The sequence below is a fragment of the Hylaeus anthracinus genome, unplaced genomic scaffold (assembly GCF_026225885.1).
Source record: "Hylaeus anthracinus isolate JK02 unplaced genomic scaffold, UHH_iyHylAnth1.0_haploid 3, whole genome shotgun sequence".
Lineage (NCBI taxonomy): Eukaryota > Metazoa > Arthropoda > Insecta > Hymenoptera > Colletidae > Hylaeus > Hylaeus anthracinus.
This window is the reverse complement of record NW_026535284.1, coordinates 11,677,808-11,695,619: the sequence shown is the minus strand read 5'-3', so window position 1 is coordinate 11,695,619 and position 17,812 is coordinate 11,677,808. Positions and strand designations below refer to the sequence as shown.

Sequence of the window (17,812 nt, the reverse complement as noted above, 5' to 3'; positions counted from 1 at the left end):
GTAATTCATTCCTAACGTCTGCTCGATTAAACCGGTTCAATTTTTAGGGTATTTTTCAGTCTTACTTCTACATATAAGTTTCACTTCTTATAGAGGAATATTGGAAGCTTGACCACTTGGTGTTGCAGGGAAATGGTGACCCTTGGAACTCTTGGTGTGCCATTTGTATTCTAGTCACTCCAAAACTAGCCCAGTGTCGAGCTAATAGTACTGAGGATTAATCTTCAACGTTTTAATAATGTAACGAGGTCGGGGGCCGGTGGTAGCAGCGGCACCATGTCCACTCATTGTCTAAGGGGATCCTCGAAACCACCTACGGCCCCATGTTAAAGACACGCACCAGAACAAATTGGGATCAGTCGGTTGTTTGACAAATTTCGTCTAGCGCCGCGGGAGAGTGGCCACTAATATCCTCCCAGCTGGTTCCTCCTTGTTCCACCTTCCGTCTTGGGGCACCACTCGCCTTTTTCTCTCGGGTTGGTGTTCCCCGCGAGCAGTTGGTCCGCCAGGCCTGCCATCCTTTGGTATTCGTTGCACGAACACTCGCCTCCTTTACACGACCACCTCCACTCCCCCTTGGTCTATGAACAGGTCCACGGGGAGCTGTGTGTGCGCGAACATGTTCGAGGAACGCTGGTACCGGAGCGCGCAGCGCACACTACCGCGATAGGCGGTAGGACGAGGAGGATGAGGCCTTCCTCCGCTGAAGAAGGTACCGCTATCGCCCTCTGACCTCTCGAGGCGAGCGAACGAGGCCTCCATCCACTGGCACCGGTAATTTTGCCCTCGGTCCCGGCTTCCTGGTGCTACTCGGATCTAGATCATCGAAAATCCCGAGACCCAATCAGGAGGAGGGGGCTGGTCTCTCGTGATTCCCGGGCACCGAGTTTGCAGCGAGATTCCCTCGACGAGCTTCCACACGAATTCGATTGCTAAAGAGATCCCGACCAGCGATACCCTCGTTTTGTCATTCCCTGATATTCGCGAGGAATGCCCTAGAAGAGTCTGATCCGGTGATGAATGTTGCTAAGGAAGGAGTCGAGTCTTCCTTGAGGATGAGTAAGCTTTTTGGAGGCTTTATTTCAAGTACGGAGAAAAGAATTTAGTATCGAGACAAGGTGACATCTTGAGGCCCAGAAATTAATTATCTTCTAAATATAGAAAATCCTAACAATTTCATCGAATTAAGTCCAAAAAGCTCGCTTTATGATTTCCTAATGGCGTCCACAAAGCAGTGGCTTAAGACGATTGTCGAATGGCAGTGAACGTGCCAAAGGAGACCATGAATGGACGTTTACCTGGAAAACGGAAATGGAACAGCGAAGTGGAGAACAAGGCGGTTCGCGGACTTTTCCCCGTGGGAATGGAACATTTGCAAAGTAGCATGCGGCGGAGCACTCGCATTCCGCGGTAAGTAGCCAGCAAGCGAGCCCCCGTAGTGCAACAAAAACGACGGACGTTAGGCGAATTCGAGATGAGAAACCGTTCCTTAGGAAAGAATTATTCAAATTGCCGATGAGCCCGAGTAGGAACTGCTCCGCTGCGAGGCGCTGTAACCAGTACGTAGAACTGCGCGCATCGATCGACTGGGAATCCAAGAAGCCCCAAGAAACAATGTCGTGAGCGTACACGTGTACAAAATGGCTCACGTTAATTAAAAAATAAGAATTTTAACAATGAAACTACTAAGACTCAACTCACACTTCTTATGCACGCTGTATCTTCGAAAATAGAGAGTGAAGGACGAAGAAATTACTGTATGACCTAGTTCCCAATATCTGAAGATAATTCAGTAATTTTAGATAGAAGTCTAAGATGTATGAACTTGGTAGATCTAGTGTTCGTTATGAAATGAAATACTAATTGCCCCGTTTCAACTGCGCGAGGAGAAATACGTGACATATAAGCGGGGCGTTCTGTATTTGGGTCAGAATCGACCTGCTGAAACATCGACTCGACAAACTCGTAGAGTTCGGTCCCTGGTCTCGGATTAGCACGATGACTAATCTCGATACCGGACCTCGGGACAAGGGTAACCGCTTTCGAGCAATACCGAAATAACGGTTATCGCCGAGAAGGCAAATTAACGTCGTCGGGTTAGGGATCGCTACCGTGGTAAAAATCGCAAATCATAATGGTCGATCCTCCAACGAGCATTTAATTTGACTCCGCGGCTCGCTGGGTTTTACTATGTAATTCCGATCGTCGGTACCACGAGCCACGAACAAAGAGACCCTACGTGGATCACGGATAAACGGTGTGGCGTGTGCGTCGTTTGTTTTTTCAACGATTTAACGGGAGTTATCGCAGCAAGGACATCGAGTTCCTGTAATTTCTCTATTAATCCTCTCGGGGTTCAAACGCTGTCTCGAGCTGTACAGTCTGCTGATCAGAGATGGGAACAATTCTTAATTAGACGATCTGATTATTGTCAGACTGTGTAGTTTTCTAATCAATAATGGATGACGAATAAACACACTGTACAGTGATTTATTCTGGATGTTTATTTGATGGGGCTGTTACCTATTGAACATTTAATGAGAAACTTGTTCATCTTTCACTGTCTAAAACTATTACATTCGACAGAAAGGCTCTTCAGGGCCATCGTAGCACCGGATACGAAGAAAAATCCAGAAAGACAGAGTGTAATGCGCTCCTCTCGGCGTGCTAATGGGAGAAGAGTGAGGAAGGACGGGAAATATTACCCATCGAGCCTGTAACGTTGGTCTGTGTTCATGCTTTACCATCTACCATGCGATAACATTTACTCAAATGTTACATAAAAAGTAAACATGTTTACATGTCTTACATCCTGAATTTTCATCAGCGTTAAAGGCAATTGCAAATAAAAATGTAAATACAGGAAGAAATCGATAAGTAGAGCCGTTCTCAGGCCGAGATACGATCGAATTAGCGTCCACGAGTTCGGTAGCCATTTCCGGTGATCCGCGCGCCGTGGTCCGGGCCGTGTGGCCCCCGAGGCGCTGGGATTCCCAGGCAGGAGTCAAGCACGGGCAAGAAACGGCTCCCAATCTCGTCCGGAAAGTGATCATTGCTGCTTCAAGTCGCACGATTAAAGACGCCATTCCCGAGAGTCCCCGCGGTCAGCGTCGGCGAAAAGAAGCTTCAAAAACGGTCACGGGACGAGTGTCATCGTTACCAGGTAGAAGATAAAATCGGCCAATCGGGAGGACTCTCTAGGGTGAGCCGATAAAAGCCCTTTATACCGAACGTTACTTCGTCCGCTGGACGGGGACAGTGAAGAAAGGCAGAACGGAGGGCGACGGGGGAATGACAGAGATCCTCTGAAGGGATAGAGAGAGACGTCCGTTCGTTTTAATCGCTAATCGCCAATTACCTGGAGCGTCCCGCGCCCGAAACCCCCAGAAGCATTTTAACGAGCCGCCGTGTCGCCCAGCCCCGGAATTTTACTTCTGCCTGGTCGGCGTCCACCGAACCAGAGGCCATGGCGTTCATCGTGTGTATTTCTCTTCTCTCTCTTCCTCTCTTTGCCGCCTCCTGAGGGTACTTCATCTCTCTCGCGAAGCGGAGATCCGAGAATGTGTGCGTGAACGCGCACCGTACCAATTAGCGCATACTTCGGCCCTCGGTGTTCGGGTGCCCACGTTGCCCTGTCGGTCGCTTTCGGTGGCCACCGAAACCACGGAATGGGACGGACCAAGGTCGACGTTTCACGCTTCGTTTCGGACGGTTGCATTGGATCGGCCAACGAAACTTTTGTCGAAGATGCTGGGAGTACTTTCTGGGATGATCAATTTTCGGGAGGATTTATATCGTGGTAAGTCCTTCACGGTTGGCTTTGGTATCCAGATAAGGATATTCTTTCGGTCTTGAGTTCCATTTAATTAGGGCTTCTTTGAATTACAGATCAGCAACTGTTTGATGAAGAAATTAAAGAAACTTCTCTTGTGGGTATAATTAAATAAGAGGTGTCATCGCTATTGTAGTGGTATCTCACAGGGTAAACCTATGTTTTGTAATCAATTTTATTCTTCCAAGGGAATTGTAAATAAACTAAAGTAATTGATCCCATCTGACCACTTTTCAAAAGTTTGATTTAGAACTTCCTCAATTAGCTGAACATCCACACTTCTTAGGTACATCTTTAGATTCAATCATCACATCCTACTTGATTCATTTAAATCACTTCGAAATATTGTATCAATGCAACCTTTAATTATCTCATTAGTCACTTCCTAGGAAAGAGGGATCGATGAGAATGGGAACCCATACTTCGTTCTCGCACTCATTTTATAGAAATAATATAAACTTCAACTGTGGTCACAAATGAGGAAACAGAATTTAAATCGATTAACGTTACACGGCTTTGACATTACATATTTGGAAGTGCATTGTCGGTTAACATGTTTTACAATGTGTCCCAGTTGTACTACTACCTGACTTACCTTTTTGGAAAATCCTGCCGTAAACCTGTTATGGTGATCAACTGCTCCTGCATCGACTGTTCGTTGCACTCCGTGTTTCAGGTGAGCCTGTAAACAAAATTAGCCTCGTTAATCAAAATCTGACAATATTCCATGATATAAAGATCAAGTAAATTAATATTTTCTCATACACTATAAATTATAAAAGAGGTCGCAACAAAATTACAACGCGCTCTATCGAGGCCTTCACTTCACATCCCAAAAATTACACAACGTACAAATAAATTTTAGTACCAGCAAACAAATATTTTTCTTCGCAAACTATCTCAAAATAAATGTCTATGAAGTAGAACATAGGTACTGAACGGATTAAACAGCCCATAGAGTCCTCAATATGGAGGATTGGGCTGAGAATTCATCGAAAAAGAACAGTTTTCCTTCTAATCGCCAAAAATTTACGGATTTACTAATCTGTCCCAAACTTGGACCATAATCCAGCTTCCACAGCGATCAGTCACGAGTTCATTGAAAGGAATCCTGAATCGGAAGGACAGCCCTGGATTATCTATCCCGAACGGAAAATTGTCGCGAATAGCGGGACCGACATCGCAAATGGCGGAAAAGGGTTAGGATTTGCGACGAGTATTTTTCCTCCAGATTTTCGTAACGGTTCTACCAGCCTGTTTCGCACCGCAGGATTAAGTATACACCACTGTGGGAGCTAAGTAATAACTGCCAATGGAATTAGAGACGCCGCGGAGTCGCGTATGGTAGATGGGATATACGTGACTGTACGTCGATGATTTTTATCCGCGAATTGATGATGGGATATCTATAGACACGGAAGCGGGACGTGGCGAGAGAGTCATCGAGCCGACATTTAAATTCTCCAGCGAAGAAGTTATCCTAAGAGATAGTGCGTCGACAATTTATTTAACCAGATGCCTAGTTGACAGTTCAGAATTTATACACCAAATTTCATAGCCCTCTGATTATATTTTCCAGATGTCAACGGAAGCTATTGCACAAGAAATTTTAACTATATGATCGAACCTGTATGAACGATTTGAATTTCCCTCCACTCAACATGTTAATGATGAATAACTAAAAGAACGAATCCTTGCAAACTCCCTCAGAGTATACTAAAAGCGCCACACGCAATTCGACTGTCACCGCGATCCATCTGTCAAATTTCTCCATTTCGGCCACAACCTTCAAAATTCCTCGTGTCAAAAATCCCGCGCTACGCTTGACCTCAAATCACGTGCGTCCGATGCTGATCCTCAGAGGCATTCAATATGTCCTGCTTCGGGGGCGACGACGAGCGGATCTACATGGTCGAGGTGCTGATCCACAAAGTTACCCTGACGCACAGCAAGATCAAAGATATCGGCGAGTACCCGATCTCGATAAAGGTGAAGTTCATGAACTTCCCCGTGTTCGAGATTACTCGACAGGACTTCTACTCTTACAAGCCACCACCCCCTGAGGACGAGGGTTGCACCCTGAGGTTCATGATAGGAAGAAGTTGCATGTTCGTTATGCAGCCCAAAGAACTGGTGAGGGAGTTGCAATCGACGGCGATGAAGGTCGGTGTGTTTCGAATTGGCGACACTTATCCAACAGCTGAGACGGAGGTAACCCTTCCCGGTTGCTTATGCGACCAAGTGGCGATGGTTCAGAACGACGCTGAGAATCTTCCCAAACCTTTCGTGGTGAAGGGTGTCTACAACCTGGTGGATCCTGGCGAGAATCCTTCAGGCACGTTGGAACTGGAGCTGCGATTGCTATGCTTTGGCAGGTCCATCATGACTCATTACGAGCTGCACCCCAAGTTCTTCACGTTCAGAAACCAGGACCAGGAACGAGAGTTCTGCGTTAGGCGACTGGTACCGCCCAGCTATCGTCCAGACGGTCTCGAACAGGACATTTCGGAATTTCCAGACAGAACCACGATGGACGAGTTGAAAGGCATTCCGCCTAAGACAACGCGCAAGGGGAAGGGAAAGAAAGGTAAGGGAAGGAAGGGTAAGGGCAAGAGGAAGGGCAAAAAGTGAAGTTTGAGCCCTTCAGAACTATAGACTGCGGCGAAATGGTAGCACAATTTCCTGCCATGTATAAAATTATTCAAATGCACCTCTGATCACGTGAATACAAAAATGTTCACACCTGTTAATTAACCCTTTCCTATCCTATGTCGAGTGAAATTCGATAGCACTGATAGTGTGCCCTTCACCCTGAACCACCCGTTACAAAATCTGTTGTTGCTTGTCTTCAACGTCACTATGGGAACTATGCAACATATCTGACGTAAAGTTCGTCGATTCGAGGCGTTGAAGCGGTTAGGTTACATTGCATCGGCCGTGAAACGACCACAAAATTAATGGCGTGTCTCAGCCGAACGTATCAGTAAAAGTCTCTCGCGTATTCGCGATTCTCCTCTAAATTCCCGTACAGTGAACCAAGTGATAAATGGCTTTGAAAAAAAAGGCTTCGACGTCGAAAGAGGAGCAGCTCTTTATGCTCGAGGTATTCATCGATCGAGTGAACCTGCAACCCGAAGGAACGTCGAGTATCAACACGGATGATATGATCGTCTGCGTGAAATTCACCGATCTGCCAGAATACGAATTGCACGTTCCTAAATGCAACCAAAACGATCACACGAATCATCCCGATGAGATAGAAAACGACCAAAAATTCGGTAAATCGTGTATATTTGCTAAGACTCCGAGTAATTTGATCAAGGCCCTGCGATATGCGCCGTTGCGCTTAGAAGTGTATCAAACAGAATCCTCGACGATGAAAAATGGAGCTGTTCTAGGTACAGCGACGATTTCCTTGCCCGCTTGCATGTGCAATCAGGTGTCCTCTGCACGAAATCGAATCAACGGATTAGCCTCGCCGTGCATAGTAAGAGACACCTTCGACCTAACCGATTCCACTGGCAAAACGTCTGGTAACGTATCCGTTGCTCTGAGATTATCTTGTTTCGGCAGCTCGATCGTTAAACGGTTCTGTCTGAGCGGAAAGTCCTTTGTGCTCGAGGACTCGCCACTTCAGAAGTTTCTCTGTCCTTATCTGAACCCCAGCAGGACGGATTCGAGGGACGAGAACATCCCTGTCGAACCGTCGCTGAGACGACCAGTGTCCCCGCCGCGTATTTCGATAAACGATCCTGGTTTCAAACAGCTGACCACAGCCGAGAAGCTCAACGATCCTAAGTTCCGGGAATTAGTTTACAGAGCTTATCCAGATGAACCCACTTGCTGCTGTCTGCCGACTGATCGATCGACGCATCCCATGGAATGTCGTTCCGGTTGCAACCGTCCTTGCTGCATGAAATTGAGAAATCCCGAGGCGCTGACGACGCACAAAGGGAAACCGACGGAGGACACGTCGGTTGGTACCTACTGCGTCAACGATTCCAACGGAGAACCACCATGCGCCAGCCCCACGCGACTTAGAGGCGGTGGAGACATCGAGCAGATTTACGTAGACCCCAGTGGATACCACTGGACCGACTACGACACAGATTGCACGTGGTATAACGAGAGAAACCATGGAGAAGTTCGGTTAGAGGGCGGAGGGGAGAACAATATGTCCAGCTGTAGCTGTTCTGGCGGAACGGTACCCGTGAAGAAGTCTCAGTCCAAGGAGAAGAACTTGATCGATATATTCAACGCGTGCAAGCCTCGCGTGACGTCCACTGGACCCAAACCCTCGTGTGCATGTGCGGGGAAGGACACAGAAATGTGGCACACTGGTGCCGCGAAATGCTCGAGGGAACCGTGTGTGGGAGTTGATTGTTTGATTCGAGCTTTCCAGGAGGCGCAGGAGTTCGTCGATTCCATTGGGAAGGTTCCAGGGCTGCCTGGACTGGGCCTGATGGACCCATCGGAGAGTCCCTTCTTCGGCAGAGACCTCGACAAGGACTACGTGCCCCAGGAACCTCCCAAACCCGAAAGAAAGAGGCTACAGTCGATCATTCCACAAGCACCCCCGCCACCCCCATGTAGTGCACCTTGCAACACGCAACGAGGGAAATCTTGCGATGACGTGCGTGCCCAGCTACCCTACGTGCCACCAGCTCCCTTGGGAGCTCTCATGCTACCACCTCGATTGGGAATCGTACGTGAAGCTATACCTGTGCTGCCCGAGGTAGGTCCAATGACGTCGACCAAACAGAGGAAAAGGGACGAGAAGAAGGAAGACAGAATCGAGAAGCACAAAGACCACGACATAGTGGCCGCGCTAATGGACACCGAGATGGGTCCTTGCGGTGAGCCTAGATGCAAGTCCAGGCGAAAGAGACCCGCAGAGGTTACGGATGGCACGCAGAGTGCTACTCAAGTCGCATCGAAGACGGCGACTGGTCAGAAGTCTACGAGGGGTTCGAAGAAACGACGAGGTGGAACCACTAAACACCGCAGTCCTGTACATGTACGTGGTAGAGGTGGTGGTGGACGTGAAAAGGTTGAACGTGGCGGCGTGAAAACTACCGCAGCAGTAGGACATCGCAGAGGCAAGGACAGTGGCCACTCCCCAGGACCTGGAGGTGATCGCGATCAAGACTTCAGACCGCCGATCTCGGTCAATAGACGAGTAATGCGATTCGTTTATTTCGTTGGCGACCACTACCCTGGGATCTACTACGGACACAGAGACTGCATCGACGTGCCTATGAGAGTACCAGCTAACATGGGGTGGCTGTGGAACACCTTGGCCATCGCAGGTAACCTCAAGCCGCGGATCGGTTGGAAGCCAGGCGCCATTAGTCGCTACGTGTACGAGCTGATGCAAGAGGCGAAGGAGAACTCGTTACTGGAGGAGACGGCATCGGCGACGACGACGAAATCGGCTGGAAAAACGGGAACTAGCCGAGGAAAGACGACGGAACATGGACGACCCGGGACTGGACGCGGAAAGACGGTTATAGAACGTGATAGAACAGGAAAAATGACGGCTGGACGTGGAAAAACCACGATAGATCGCTCGCGAGGTGGTGCTGGTGAACGAGGTAGATCTGCAACGACTGCCCAGAGGAGCATGTCGAGAAGACGGAATAGAAGGACGTCGGAATCCTTGCAGAGGGTGAAGGCCACCATGAACGACGAGGAGGAAGGCTCCGAGAACCCACCAACTCTTCACATTCACAGGAAAGACGGGACTTATTACGTGACTATGTACCCCATCAAACAAAAGGGCGAGGATGAGCCGCGCTTGTCCGAACCCATGAAGCCTTTGCAGTTCAAAATCATGAAGAACAAAGACGACGGCTCGGTAGCCTCTAGCTCTACCGCGTCCGACATGGAAATCGAATTCTCGCCACCTGCGGCGGTCACCAGGCAGCGCAAGAAGCCCGATGTGGTCCACGTTGATACGCAAGTCCGTCAACAGGAGATTCTAGATGCCATAAAGACAGAAAGCGCGAAGAAGAAAGATAGGAGAAGCAGAAGGGAGAGAAAGTCGAAACCAGAGACCACGCGAGAGAAAACTAGAGAGAAAGAAGGAGGAGGATCGCGTACTGCGACGCGAAAAGAGAATTAAGGTATGCCAAATGGTGGAACCACTCGGGGCACTTCCTTCTGTTGACGGGCTTATCTATATGCTGACACTTGTGCAAAGAGTGCTGGTTCTAATCTAATGCCAAACTCTTCCAACTTTTGTTGCTTTCAACGATAAATCAATGTTTTTAATGAATAGCGACGAGGTCCAAAAAGTGGGATACCCCTCAAATCAGTTCCATACTTCTGTATACTCCACACTACCCTGAAGCTTGCACCTGGAAGACATCGAAATAGAGAAACATGAGATATGCGAAGGAGATTACTATTCGATTGTAAAACAAGTAGAATCGGTTTCCCAATCGCCCGTGCCAATCGCGAAAATAGCACAGTAATTCACTATGCTAGTTTCCCTAATCTCGAGTCTGCGTGTTTGGTACCAAGCGCGGCATCTTCAGGCTGGTTGCGCATGGCCGTCGACACGTTACCGACTGGAGTTAAACAGTTGACACGAGTTGAGCAATCAGTTTTCACTCTGCTGAAGAAATGGATGTCAAGACACAAGAGGAGCAAAATGAAAGTATACGACAGAGAATGTTGGACGTGAAGGAAATGCGCGTGGGAGAATGTCCGTCTGACTCACCGTGGATTAGACCTACTCGGATATATTATCAACATGATGGTGTACAACGAGATTGGGACGTGGTACGAGCACACGACGGAGTGAGTATAATCGTTTTCAATACGACCAGGAAGAAGCTCGTACTCGTCAGGCAGTTCCGTCCTGCTTTCTTCTACACCTATCTTCCTGAAAAACGTGGATCAGTCGACCTCCAACGATATCCACCGACATTAGGTGTGACCTTGGAACTGTGTGCCGGTATTATCGACAAGGACAAACCACTTGTCGAGATCGCGAGAGACGAGCTCAAAGAAGAATGTGGTTACGATGCACCTGCAGAGGCCTTTAAATTGATCACTACCTTTAGGTATGTAGATGACAGTAGTCTGTTTTGGTAGCAAGCCATGATCTTATGTAAGTATAAATATATAGATGGCACTTTGTATTTTGACAAGTATTATATACATCGTGCCGCAAAGAGAAATGTCGGATACACAAAAACCACGTGATCGCGACGGAAGCTCATTGGTCTATGGTCAAGAGTGTATTATTAAGTCCAATATATATTGGCGAGTGGATAAATGTCTTTCAAAACCGCGAAAAAAATGCTTAATGGTACACTCCATATATTTTGTTGTGTATTGATTGCAGATATACCTCTACTTCAGTTTGCAAGGATACACTTTTCTATGTAGAAGTTACGGATGAAATGCATACTCTCCCAGGAGGAGGTTCTGCATCTGAAGGAGAACTGATAGAGGTGGTGGAACTGAGTGTCCCAGAAGTGAAAAAATATATTGATTCAGAAGAGGTACAAAGTCCTCCAAGTTTCCTGTATGGTGTGACCTGGTTTCTAATTAATAAACCTGAACACTATTCTTAACATATGCACCATTCCCTTTAAAATTTGTTCAATAAAAGTAATATCAATTGAACACAAAATAAAAGGATTATCTTTTAACTGAGTTTATTTACAAATAACGTGTATGTACATAAGTGAATGTGAAAGAGATGTATAGTAAGACAATGAATTCAGATAAACTGATGTTGAATTAATGCTCAGCTTCATCTTTTGTGAATTGAGAACTAACCCAGGCAAGACCCCATTTTAGATTGGTCAGAAGAAACTTCAATGCCTTGGTCCATTGTTCTTCAGAATTAAATTGAATTCTAAAATAAGTTTTCATAAGATATACAGGATGGACATTTAAACTAATTTTGACTAAAAATCCTCGAAATATATATATATATATATGAATAATATTACTTGATAGAGTAAGAGTTGCCAGTTGCGGAGTCCTCGATTTTACCGCGATCCATTCTGTATGGAAGACAGAATCCACTATCCCCCTTTTCCACTTGTTCTTTAAACTGTTGTAAACAATCTAAAAAAGCCACCATTCCCGCGTCGAACTTTGTATCCCATAAAAATTTAAATCCTCCACTTCCATATAAAGGAAGTTCTCTGTGCTGGTCAAGTGCTTCGATGTAACTGTGATTACCAAATGGCACTAAACGAAAACGTTTGAACGTCAGATTCATTTTTCGAGCAAGAGCTGTTAACAGTAAGGTCGTTTGTCCCCAAGCAGCGTTTATCTCGCTCCAATCAACTGGTGCACTTGGGAGTCTGCCTAAACGGAAGGAATTTATAGTTCCAAAATGTCCTGAGTGCCAGATATGAAATGTAGCATTGAAAACATTGGTTTTCTTCAGTCTCTCTAGTTGAGAAGCTGCATAGGCTAACTGGCATTCCAGACTAAAGAAATTCCTAGTGTTAATGGGAGCAAAGTAGAAGGAAATCATTAAATATAACAATGTGTCATAATTACCTACGATATTCATCTTCTGCCAATATGAGATCTCTTTTGTGTTTCGAGTACTCTTTCCAATATCTTTCTTCTTCTCTCTGTAATCTTTCCCTTTCCCTTTCTTGTTCAACTATCGCATTCCTAGTTGCAATTTCTTCCTTTCTCAATGCTTCCAATTCATTTATCATTCTCTCTTCCTCTGACCTGACATCCTGCAGCTCTTTGGCAAGAGTTTCCATTTCTACATCTTCGTGTCCCTGTTGTTGTTGTTCTATTTCTAATTTTTTTAGGTACTCATTGTAATCTGACCATTCTCCTTCATTCATCCTTAACTGTTGATCGACTAACAACAGAAGACTGTCTGTGCACTCATCACAGAGAGGATGATCAGCAGAGCTACTACTACTAAGAATATCAAACAATGTTGCTCGTACCTAAAGAAAAGTAAATGTGCTATTGTTTTTCCCACAGAGTGATGAGAGTGTACTTAAATACCTTTAAGTGATGACTGAGTGTCTCTGTTTCTCCAGAATCCCCAACTAACATGAATCCATTAGTTCCATTTGCAGATTCTGTTAATCTGAATGGTGGAACTAAATTTTCTATACTTCCACTTTGGGGTTCTATCTCTCCCACCACTTGTTGTTGGATGGGAACTATTATGAAAACATTTATATGTACTACATATGGTAGGAAAAGGTACTTACTCTACGATGATTTCATAATAAAAACAGTCATGATCACAAATCACTAATAATGTTATCACAGACTCGAATATTACGAAAATAAACACATTAATAATTCAGGTGCGAGCAGCTTGTTAAAGATTAAAATTATCGTGACTGGAAACCATGTTATGTGCACAACCAAGAGGTATATACATAGCCTATTGACAATTAAGATTATGATAATACGAAATATATCGCGCACACGCAAGAAAACATGCCAATGAAACATATTAAGAATGATGGATGTTATCACAAGTCTGAGACAGTGGTGAAAAAAACAGTAAAACTTTTTACAAAATCATAGAGGTTGAAATAGAAATTACCTACGTGAAAGTTCTGCTATCGTATGTTCATCGAGATGATAGAAACTCGGATCTAATCGAAGAGGTTGAAGACACCGCTGACACGCGAAACTTACATTAGTTTTCATATCTACCATTCTAACGTTTCGTTACCGAAGAGTAACTTCCACTCTGCGATACACTTGGACACTACGTTATTTATAAATACGCAATTGACGCTTGGAAGACAGAGTCAGCTGATTCTGTTTCCATTGTATTCCGTAAGAAGGCGTCTGCGCACTGATAGTTGACTCAGTTGAACTCATACAGTCAACGATGAATTGAAAATTATAAATATCTATAACTAATGCTTTTGTGAATTTACAATACACCAAATACTTTTGCGATTCATCTATTGTTATTATTTGGAACGTTCTGCGAGGTTAAATATGTTGGAAACCATGCTTGTATTGGATAAATAATTAAATTCAAATATATTTAAATTTTTAATTAAGTGGCGCCATCGGTGGGAAAATGCCCAAGTTTGTCGTGGAATTAGTTCCCTTTTCTGAACCCTAGATGGCACAACTGACTTGGAATTAATATATTTGTCGTATTTTATATTTAAACATGGTTCTACAGTTTCCAATAGTTGTGCCAAGCATAATGTAGAGTAATTACCTTTGATTTATAAATTAATATTGTGTAAAAACGTGTTTTCTACAGAATCTCTAAAAAAACTCGAGGCGCCATCTGTGATCAAAGTGTTCAAGTTTGTAGACACATAGTTCCTAGTTCAGAACTCTAGATGGCACCATAGATTTATTTAAAACTTCGTTGCAAAAAAAGGTCGGAAATCCATTTCTTTAGCTAGATTTTAATATAATAAAGCTTTTCAAGTTCTTAGTTGAACAGATTAAAATAGATTATGTGAATAAATTCTAATGAACTGTAACGTCGATATTTATATACTGTGTGGTCCATCTAGCGTTCAAAAAGTGAAACTATTTGTCTATAAACTTAGACGGTTTAATCGTAGATGGCGCCCTGAGTTTTTTTAGAGATTCTGTAGAAAACACGTTTTTACACAATATAAATTTATAAATCAAAGCTAATTACTCTACATTATGCTTGGCATTACTATTGGAAACTGTGGAACTATGTTTAAATATAAAACACGACAAATATATTAATTCCAAGTCAGTTGTGCCACCTAGCGTTCAGAAAAGGGAACTAATTCCACGACAAACTTGAGCGTTTCGCCGCCGATGGCGCCACTTAATAAATAATTTTAATTAATTTGAATTTACAATTATTATTTGAAGATACAAGCATTGTTTCTAACATAAGTAACCCAACAAAACGTTCCAGATAATGAACATAGATGGTATATTATATCATTACAAATAAACATTTGATATATTTGATATATTACAGATTCGAAAAGGTATTAGTATTATAAGAAACACAGCACGCGTAATGAATAGTGGTAATACATTTGAATTGCCCACGTAAAAATGTGCTAAACATACTATACGTGTTGATTACATATCACTATAATATTGCCTCGATTTTCTTTTCTGCATTAAAAAAAAAATAATCATTTAATTTTCCCGCGGCGTTTACAAACGATGCAGCACATTAGCCAGTCAGGAGCTGCCCCCTGGATGGCTATAATTTGAAGTTCGTCTGCTGTTGCACGTTTAAATAAAATGTCTTGCTGTAAGTGAGTATCACGTCGTAACCGGTGTTATAAATCATAATTCAATCTCATCTACCACGCGACCTACAAAAGGTAATTAAATTAATCATTTATCATGCATCGTTTTCCAAATACGACTTCTTATCATGATTCATTGCTTGATATTTTCAGCGTGTCTCCAGAATCCAGCGAGAAATATTTCCGACTGTCGTATATCAAAGGGGACGCCTGGATTTCCAGAAAGGTATATTTCCTTGGATCAGATTAACATTTCGTTACGAAAACGATGCAATAACGCGATATTTCTCACATGTTTAGCTGTTCTATTTCTAGAAATAGGCAGAATCTTATTTTCATAATTAAATATGATTTGAAGGTTATGACGACCTGTTCGCAATTTGTATTCGACTGAACAGTGATTCGAATAGACTGTTATTAGTTCAAAGTGCATAGTTGACATTGTAATTTCGAGTGAAGCTGACGATTGAAATTAGATATCTAATGGATTGGAAGTAGTATATCTTTTATTGGGTATTTGTGAAATACTTCAAGGGAAAGTCACTAGGGTTCCATAAGAGTGACAGTAGTCCTTGTAGCAGGAATCGAATGAATCCTCTAACTGTGACGTTTTTAATTAATCGCGAGCACATATGGCACATAGTATTATTCTTGATATTGAAATTAAAGAGAATACCATGCGCATAAATGTTTCAATGTTGATCGACACTACTGCACGTTATTTATTACATCATTTAATTTTTACACGAGCGTTTATAAGTACGACTATTGGAAAATAATTTTAGAATTAATTTAATTAATTAAATTAATTTGTTGTGACACAATGAGCCTACTATTTTAATATATAGGTTCTAATTCGTACTTGAATTTCTGGAATATCGTCACAGGCGTTGAGTAACATTTATACACGCATAAATATGTGGAGGCTGGCGAGGAATCAACAGGTAGCTCCTCGACTCTGTTCGCCGTCCCCACGATATAACTTAAGTTTCACGGACATTTATCATCGCAGTCCATTAACCTACGCCATAACAATCGGCGTTTCCTACATGCAATTATATTAAATTTTCGCGCGGCTTTGGACAACCGTGTTGCCCTCTAGTGTATCACGTGACTTTACCCGCGATTTTGTACGCACTTTTCAAGGTGTGACTATGTTATTTAGCTTACGACATCGTATAACGATTGCTAGTCAGCGTCAGGAAGCATGATAGTCAATCTGTGTTATAGTAATTACGTACAAATATAGAATTCTTAACCTATGACATCCGTCGAAGTGGTGGAGCACGCGTTCCGTTTGAAATCAGATTCTAAAGATTAGGTACAAAAACGTAATGTCTAATTGCACGTCAAGGGCCACTCCTTCGAAACGATAGTAAGTGACATGTATAAATAGGTTTTCCCAGATAGTCATCGCATTAATATGCAACAGCCTATGTGCATCGGACGTCGTACGATCATGCATTAACGCGTGCTTGGTTAGAATCGTAGCAGTGCATCGCGAAATAAATGATGTTTATTATAATTGAACAACCACGATCTATTAGTGTCAAACGTGTTGTCGGATGTTTTATCGGTTGACAGTTGGTTTAATTTCTTCTCAAATTCTTAATCGATCTAGTTCCTTAGGTTGCTCCGTTTCATTTTTAATTGTTTTGTTTGTATGGTAACGAGAGGTTATTTAACTTCCAAAAAAGATTTTATAAATAGACCCCCGTGAATGTTACGATCTTAGAAGGTGATAATATATGTGCACGAACGTACACGATGAAGACATCCAATATTAATAATAATAACAATAACGATAATAGTAATATACTCAGTTTCGAATTCGTTGAAACGATGGAAATAACCAATTACGAGGGAACGCAATTACGATTATCTCTCGAAGCAACGCTCGTTAACGTCGATACCCGGATCTCGTTCTTGACTTCGCCGACTCTGGCGATTATCGTTTGTACTTTCGACTTTAAATTAAACCGCGAACGTGACTCCTGTGCGAAATTTAACTGCAATCGAAGCGACGTCAACCTGCGCCGTGTAGCACTGTTCCCACACGTTGTTCCCAACGAAACTTCTTCAGAGTACATCTTCCTCGAAATCGTACTCGAAGATAACCGTGATAATAGATAGGATCCCACACCGTAAGATAGAGACAGATACAGGAATAGAGGGAGCAAGAAGGGGGGGGGCACATAGATAGTCTGGAAAACGCTAAGAGAGGGAAAGAAGCGAAAGGAGTGATCGAGAGGGAGGGAGAGCGTGGATTAAAGAGGGGTGGTGGGGTATCATGAAAGGGGGGGAGGAATAGGGTGGGCGGCGTCGGTTTCAAGCGGAGGAGTTGCCTTGGGGGCCGATGGGAGCCAAGTGCAGCGAGTTTGAGGCGAGGTGAGTGAAGCGCGGGCGTCACGACGACGTCGGCATCGTGGCTGGCCTCCGCCAATCCGTCCCTCAGCGGCCATGTTGCTCGTGTACCTGGGGCGGAGCACAGCCGTCTCTTTCTCTCTCTCTTTTCGCTCTCAGACCTGCTTCTCTTCCGTTTCTCCTTCAGCTTCGTCCTGGCGACGACGCTGGAGCGTCCTCGACTTCTTCTTCTTCTTCTTCTTCGTCATCCTCTTCATGGTCTTTTTCCCGTTTTCCATTCCTTTTTCGTCCTCTTGCATTGTCTCTGCTCTGTGGCTACTTGTTGGTCTTGTTCGCGGTCGCGTTACACTTCTTGCTGTTTCTTCGTCGTCCTCTT

General features: G+C 44.0%; 4 protein-coding genes across 5 annotated transcripts; 3 read left to right on the top strand and 1 right to left on the bottom strand.

The window, feature by feature from the left end:
- Positions 1 to 5,704: 5,704 nt before the first annotated feature.
- Positions 5,705 to 6,463, top strand: LOC128893763 (uncharacterized). Its single transcript, XM_054154970.1, has one exon. The coding sequence runs from the start codon at positions 5,705 to 5,707 to the stop codon at positions 6,461 to 6,463; it is 759 nt and encodes a 252-aa protein (XP_054010945.1).
- A 67-nt stretch (positions 6,464 to 6,530) lies between these two features.
- LOC128893959 (uncharacterized) lies at positions 6,531 to 10,223 on the top strand. The gene has a single exon (XM_054155292.1). It carries the CDS (start codon positions 6,879 to 6,881, stop codon positions 9,954 to 9,956), a length of 3,078 nt encoding a protein of 1,025 aa, XP_054011267.1. The 5' UTR covers positions 6,531 to 6,878; the 3' UTR covers positions 9,957 to 10,223.
- Positions 10,224 to 10,364: 141 nt separating this feature from the next.
- On the top strand, positions 10,365 to 11,496 carry LOC128893968 (uridine diphosphate glucose pyrophosphatase NUDT14-like). Its single transcript, XM_054155307.1, has 2 exons — positions 10,365 to 10,902; positions 11,187 to 11,496. The coding sequence occupies exons 1-2, from the start codon at positions 10,460 to 10,462 to the stop codon at positions 11,416 to 11,418; spliced, it is 675 nt and encodes a 224-aa protein (XP_054011282.1). The 5' UTR covers positions 10,365 to 10,459; the 3' UTR covers positions 11,419 to 11,496.
- Positions 11,466 to 13,644, bottom strand: LOC128893963 (beclin-1-like protein). 2 transcript variants are annotated; one of them, XM_054155298.1, is made up of 5 exons: positions 13,399 to 13,644; positions 12,839 to 12,999; positions 12,365 to 12,777; positions 11,803 to 12,291; positions 11,466 to 11,705 (listed from the first exon to the last, which is right to left on the bottom strand). In XM_054155298.1, the coding sequence occupies exons 1-5, from the start codon at positions 13,508 to 13,510 to the stop codon at positions 11,588 to 11,590; spliced, it is 1,293 nt and encodes a 430-aa protein (XP_054011273.1). In that variant the 5' UTR covers positions 13,511 to 13,644; the 3' UTR covers positions 11,466 to 11,587. The 2 variants fall into 2 exon arrangements, with proteins under 2 accessions (XP_054011273.1, XP_054011274.1); XM_054155299.1 differs by having other exon boundaries at positions 13,395 to 13,554.
- Between the last annotated feature and the right edge of the window lie 4,168 nt (positions 13,645 to 17,812).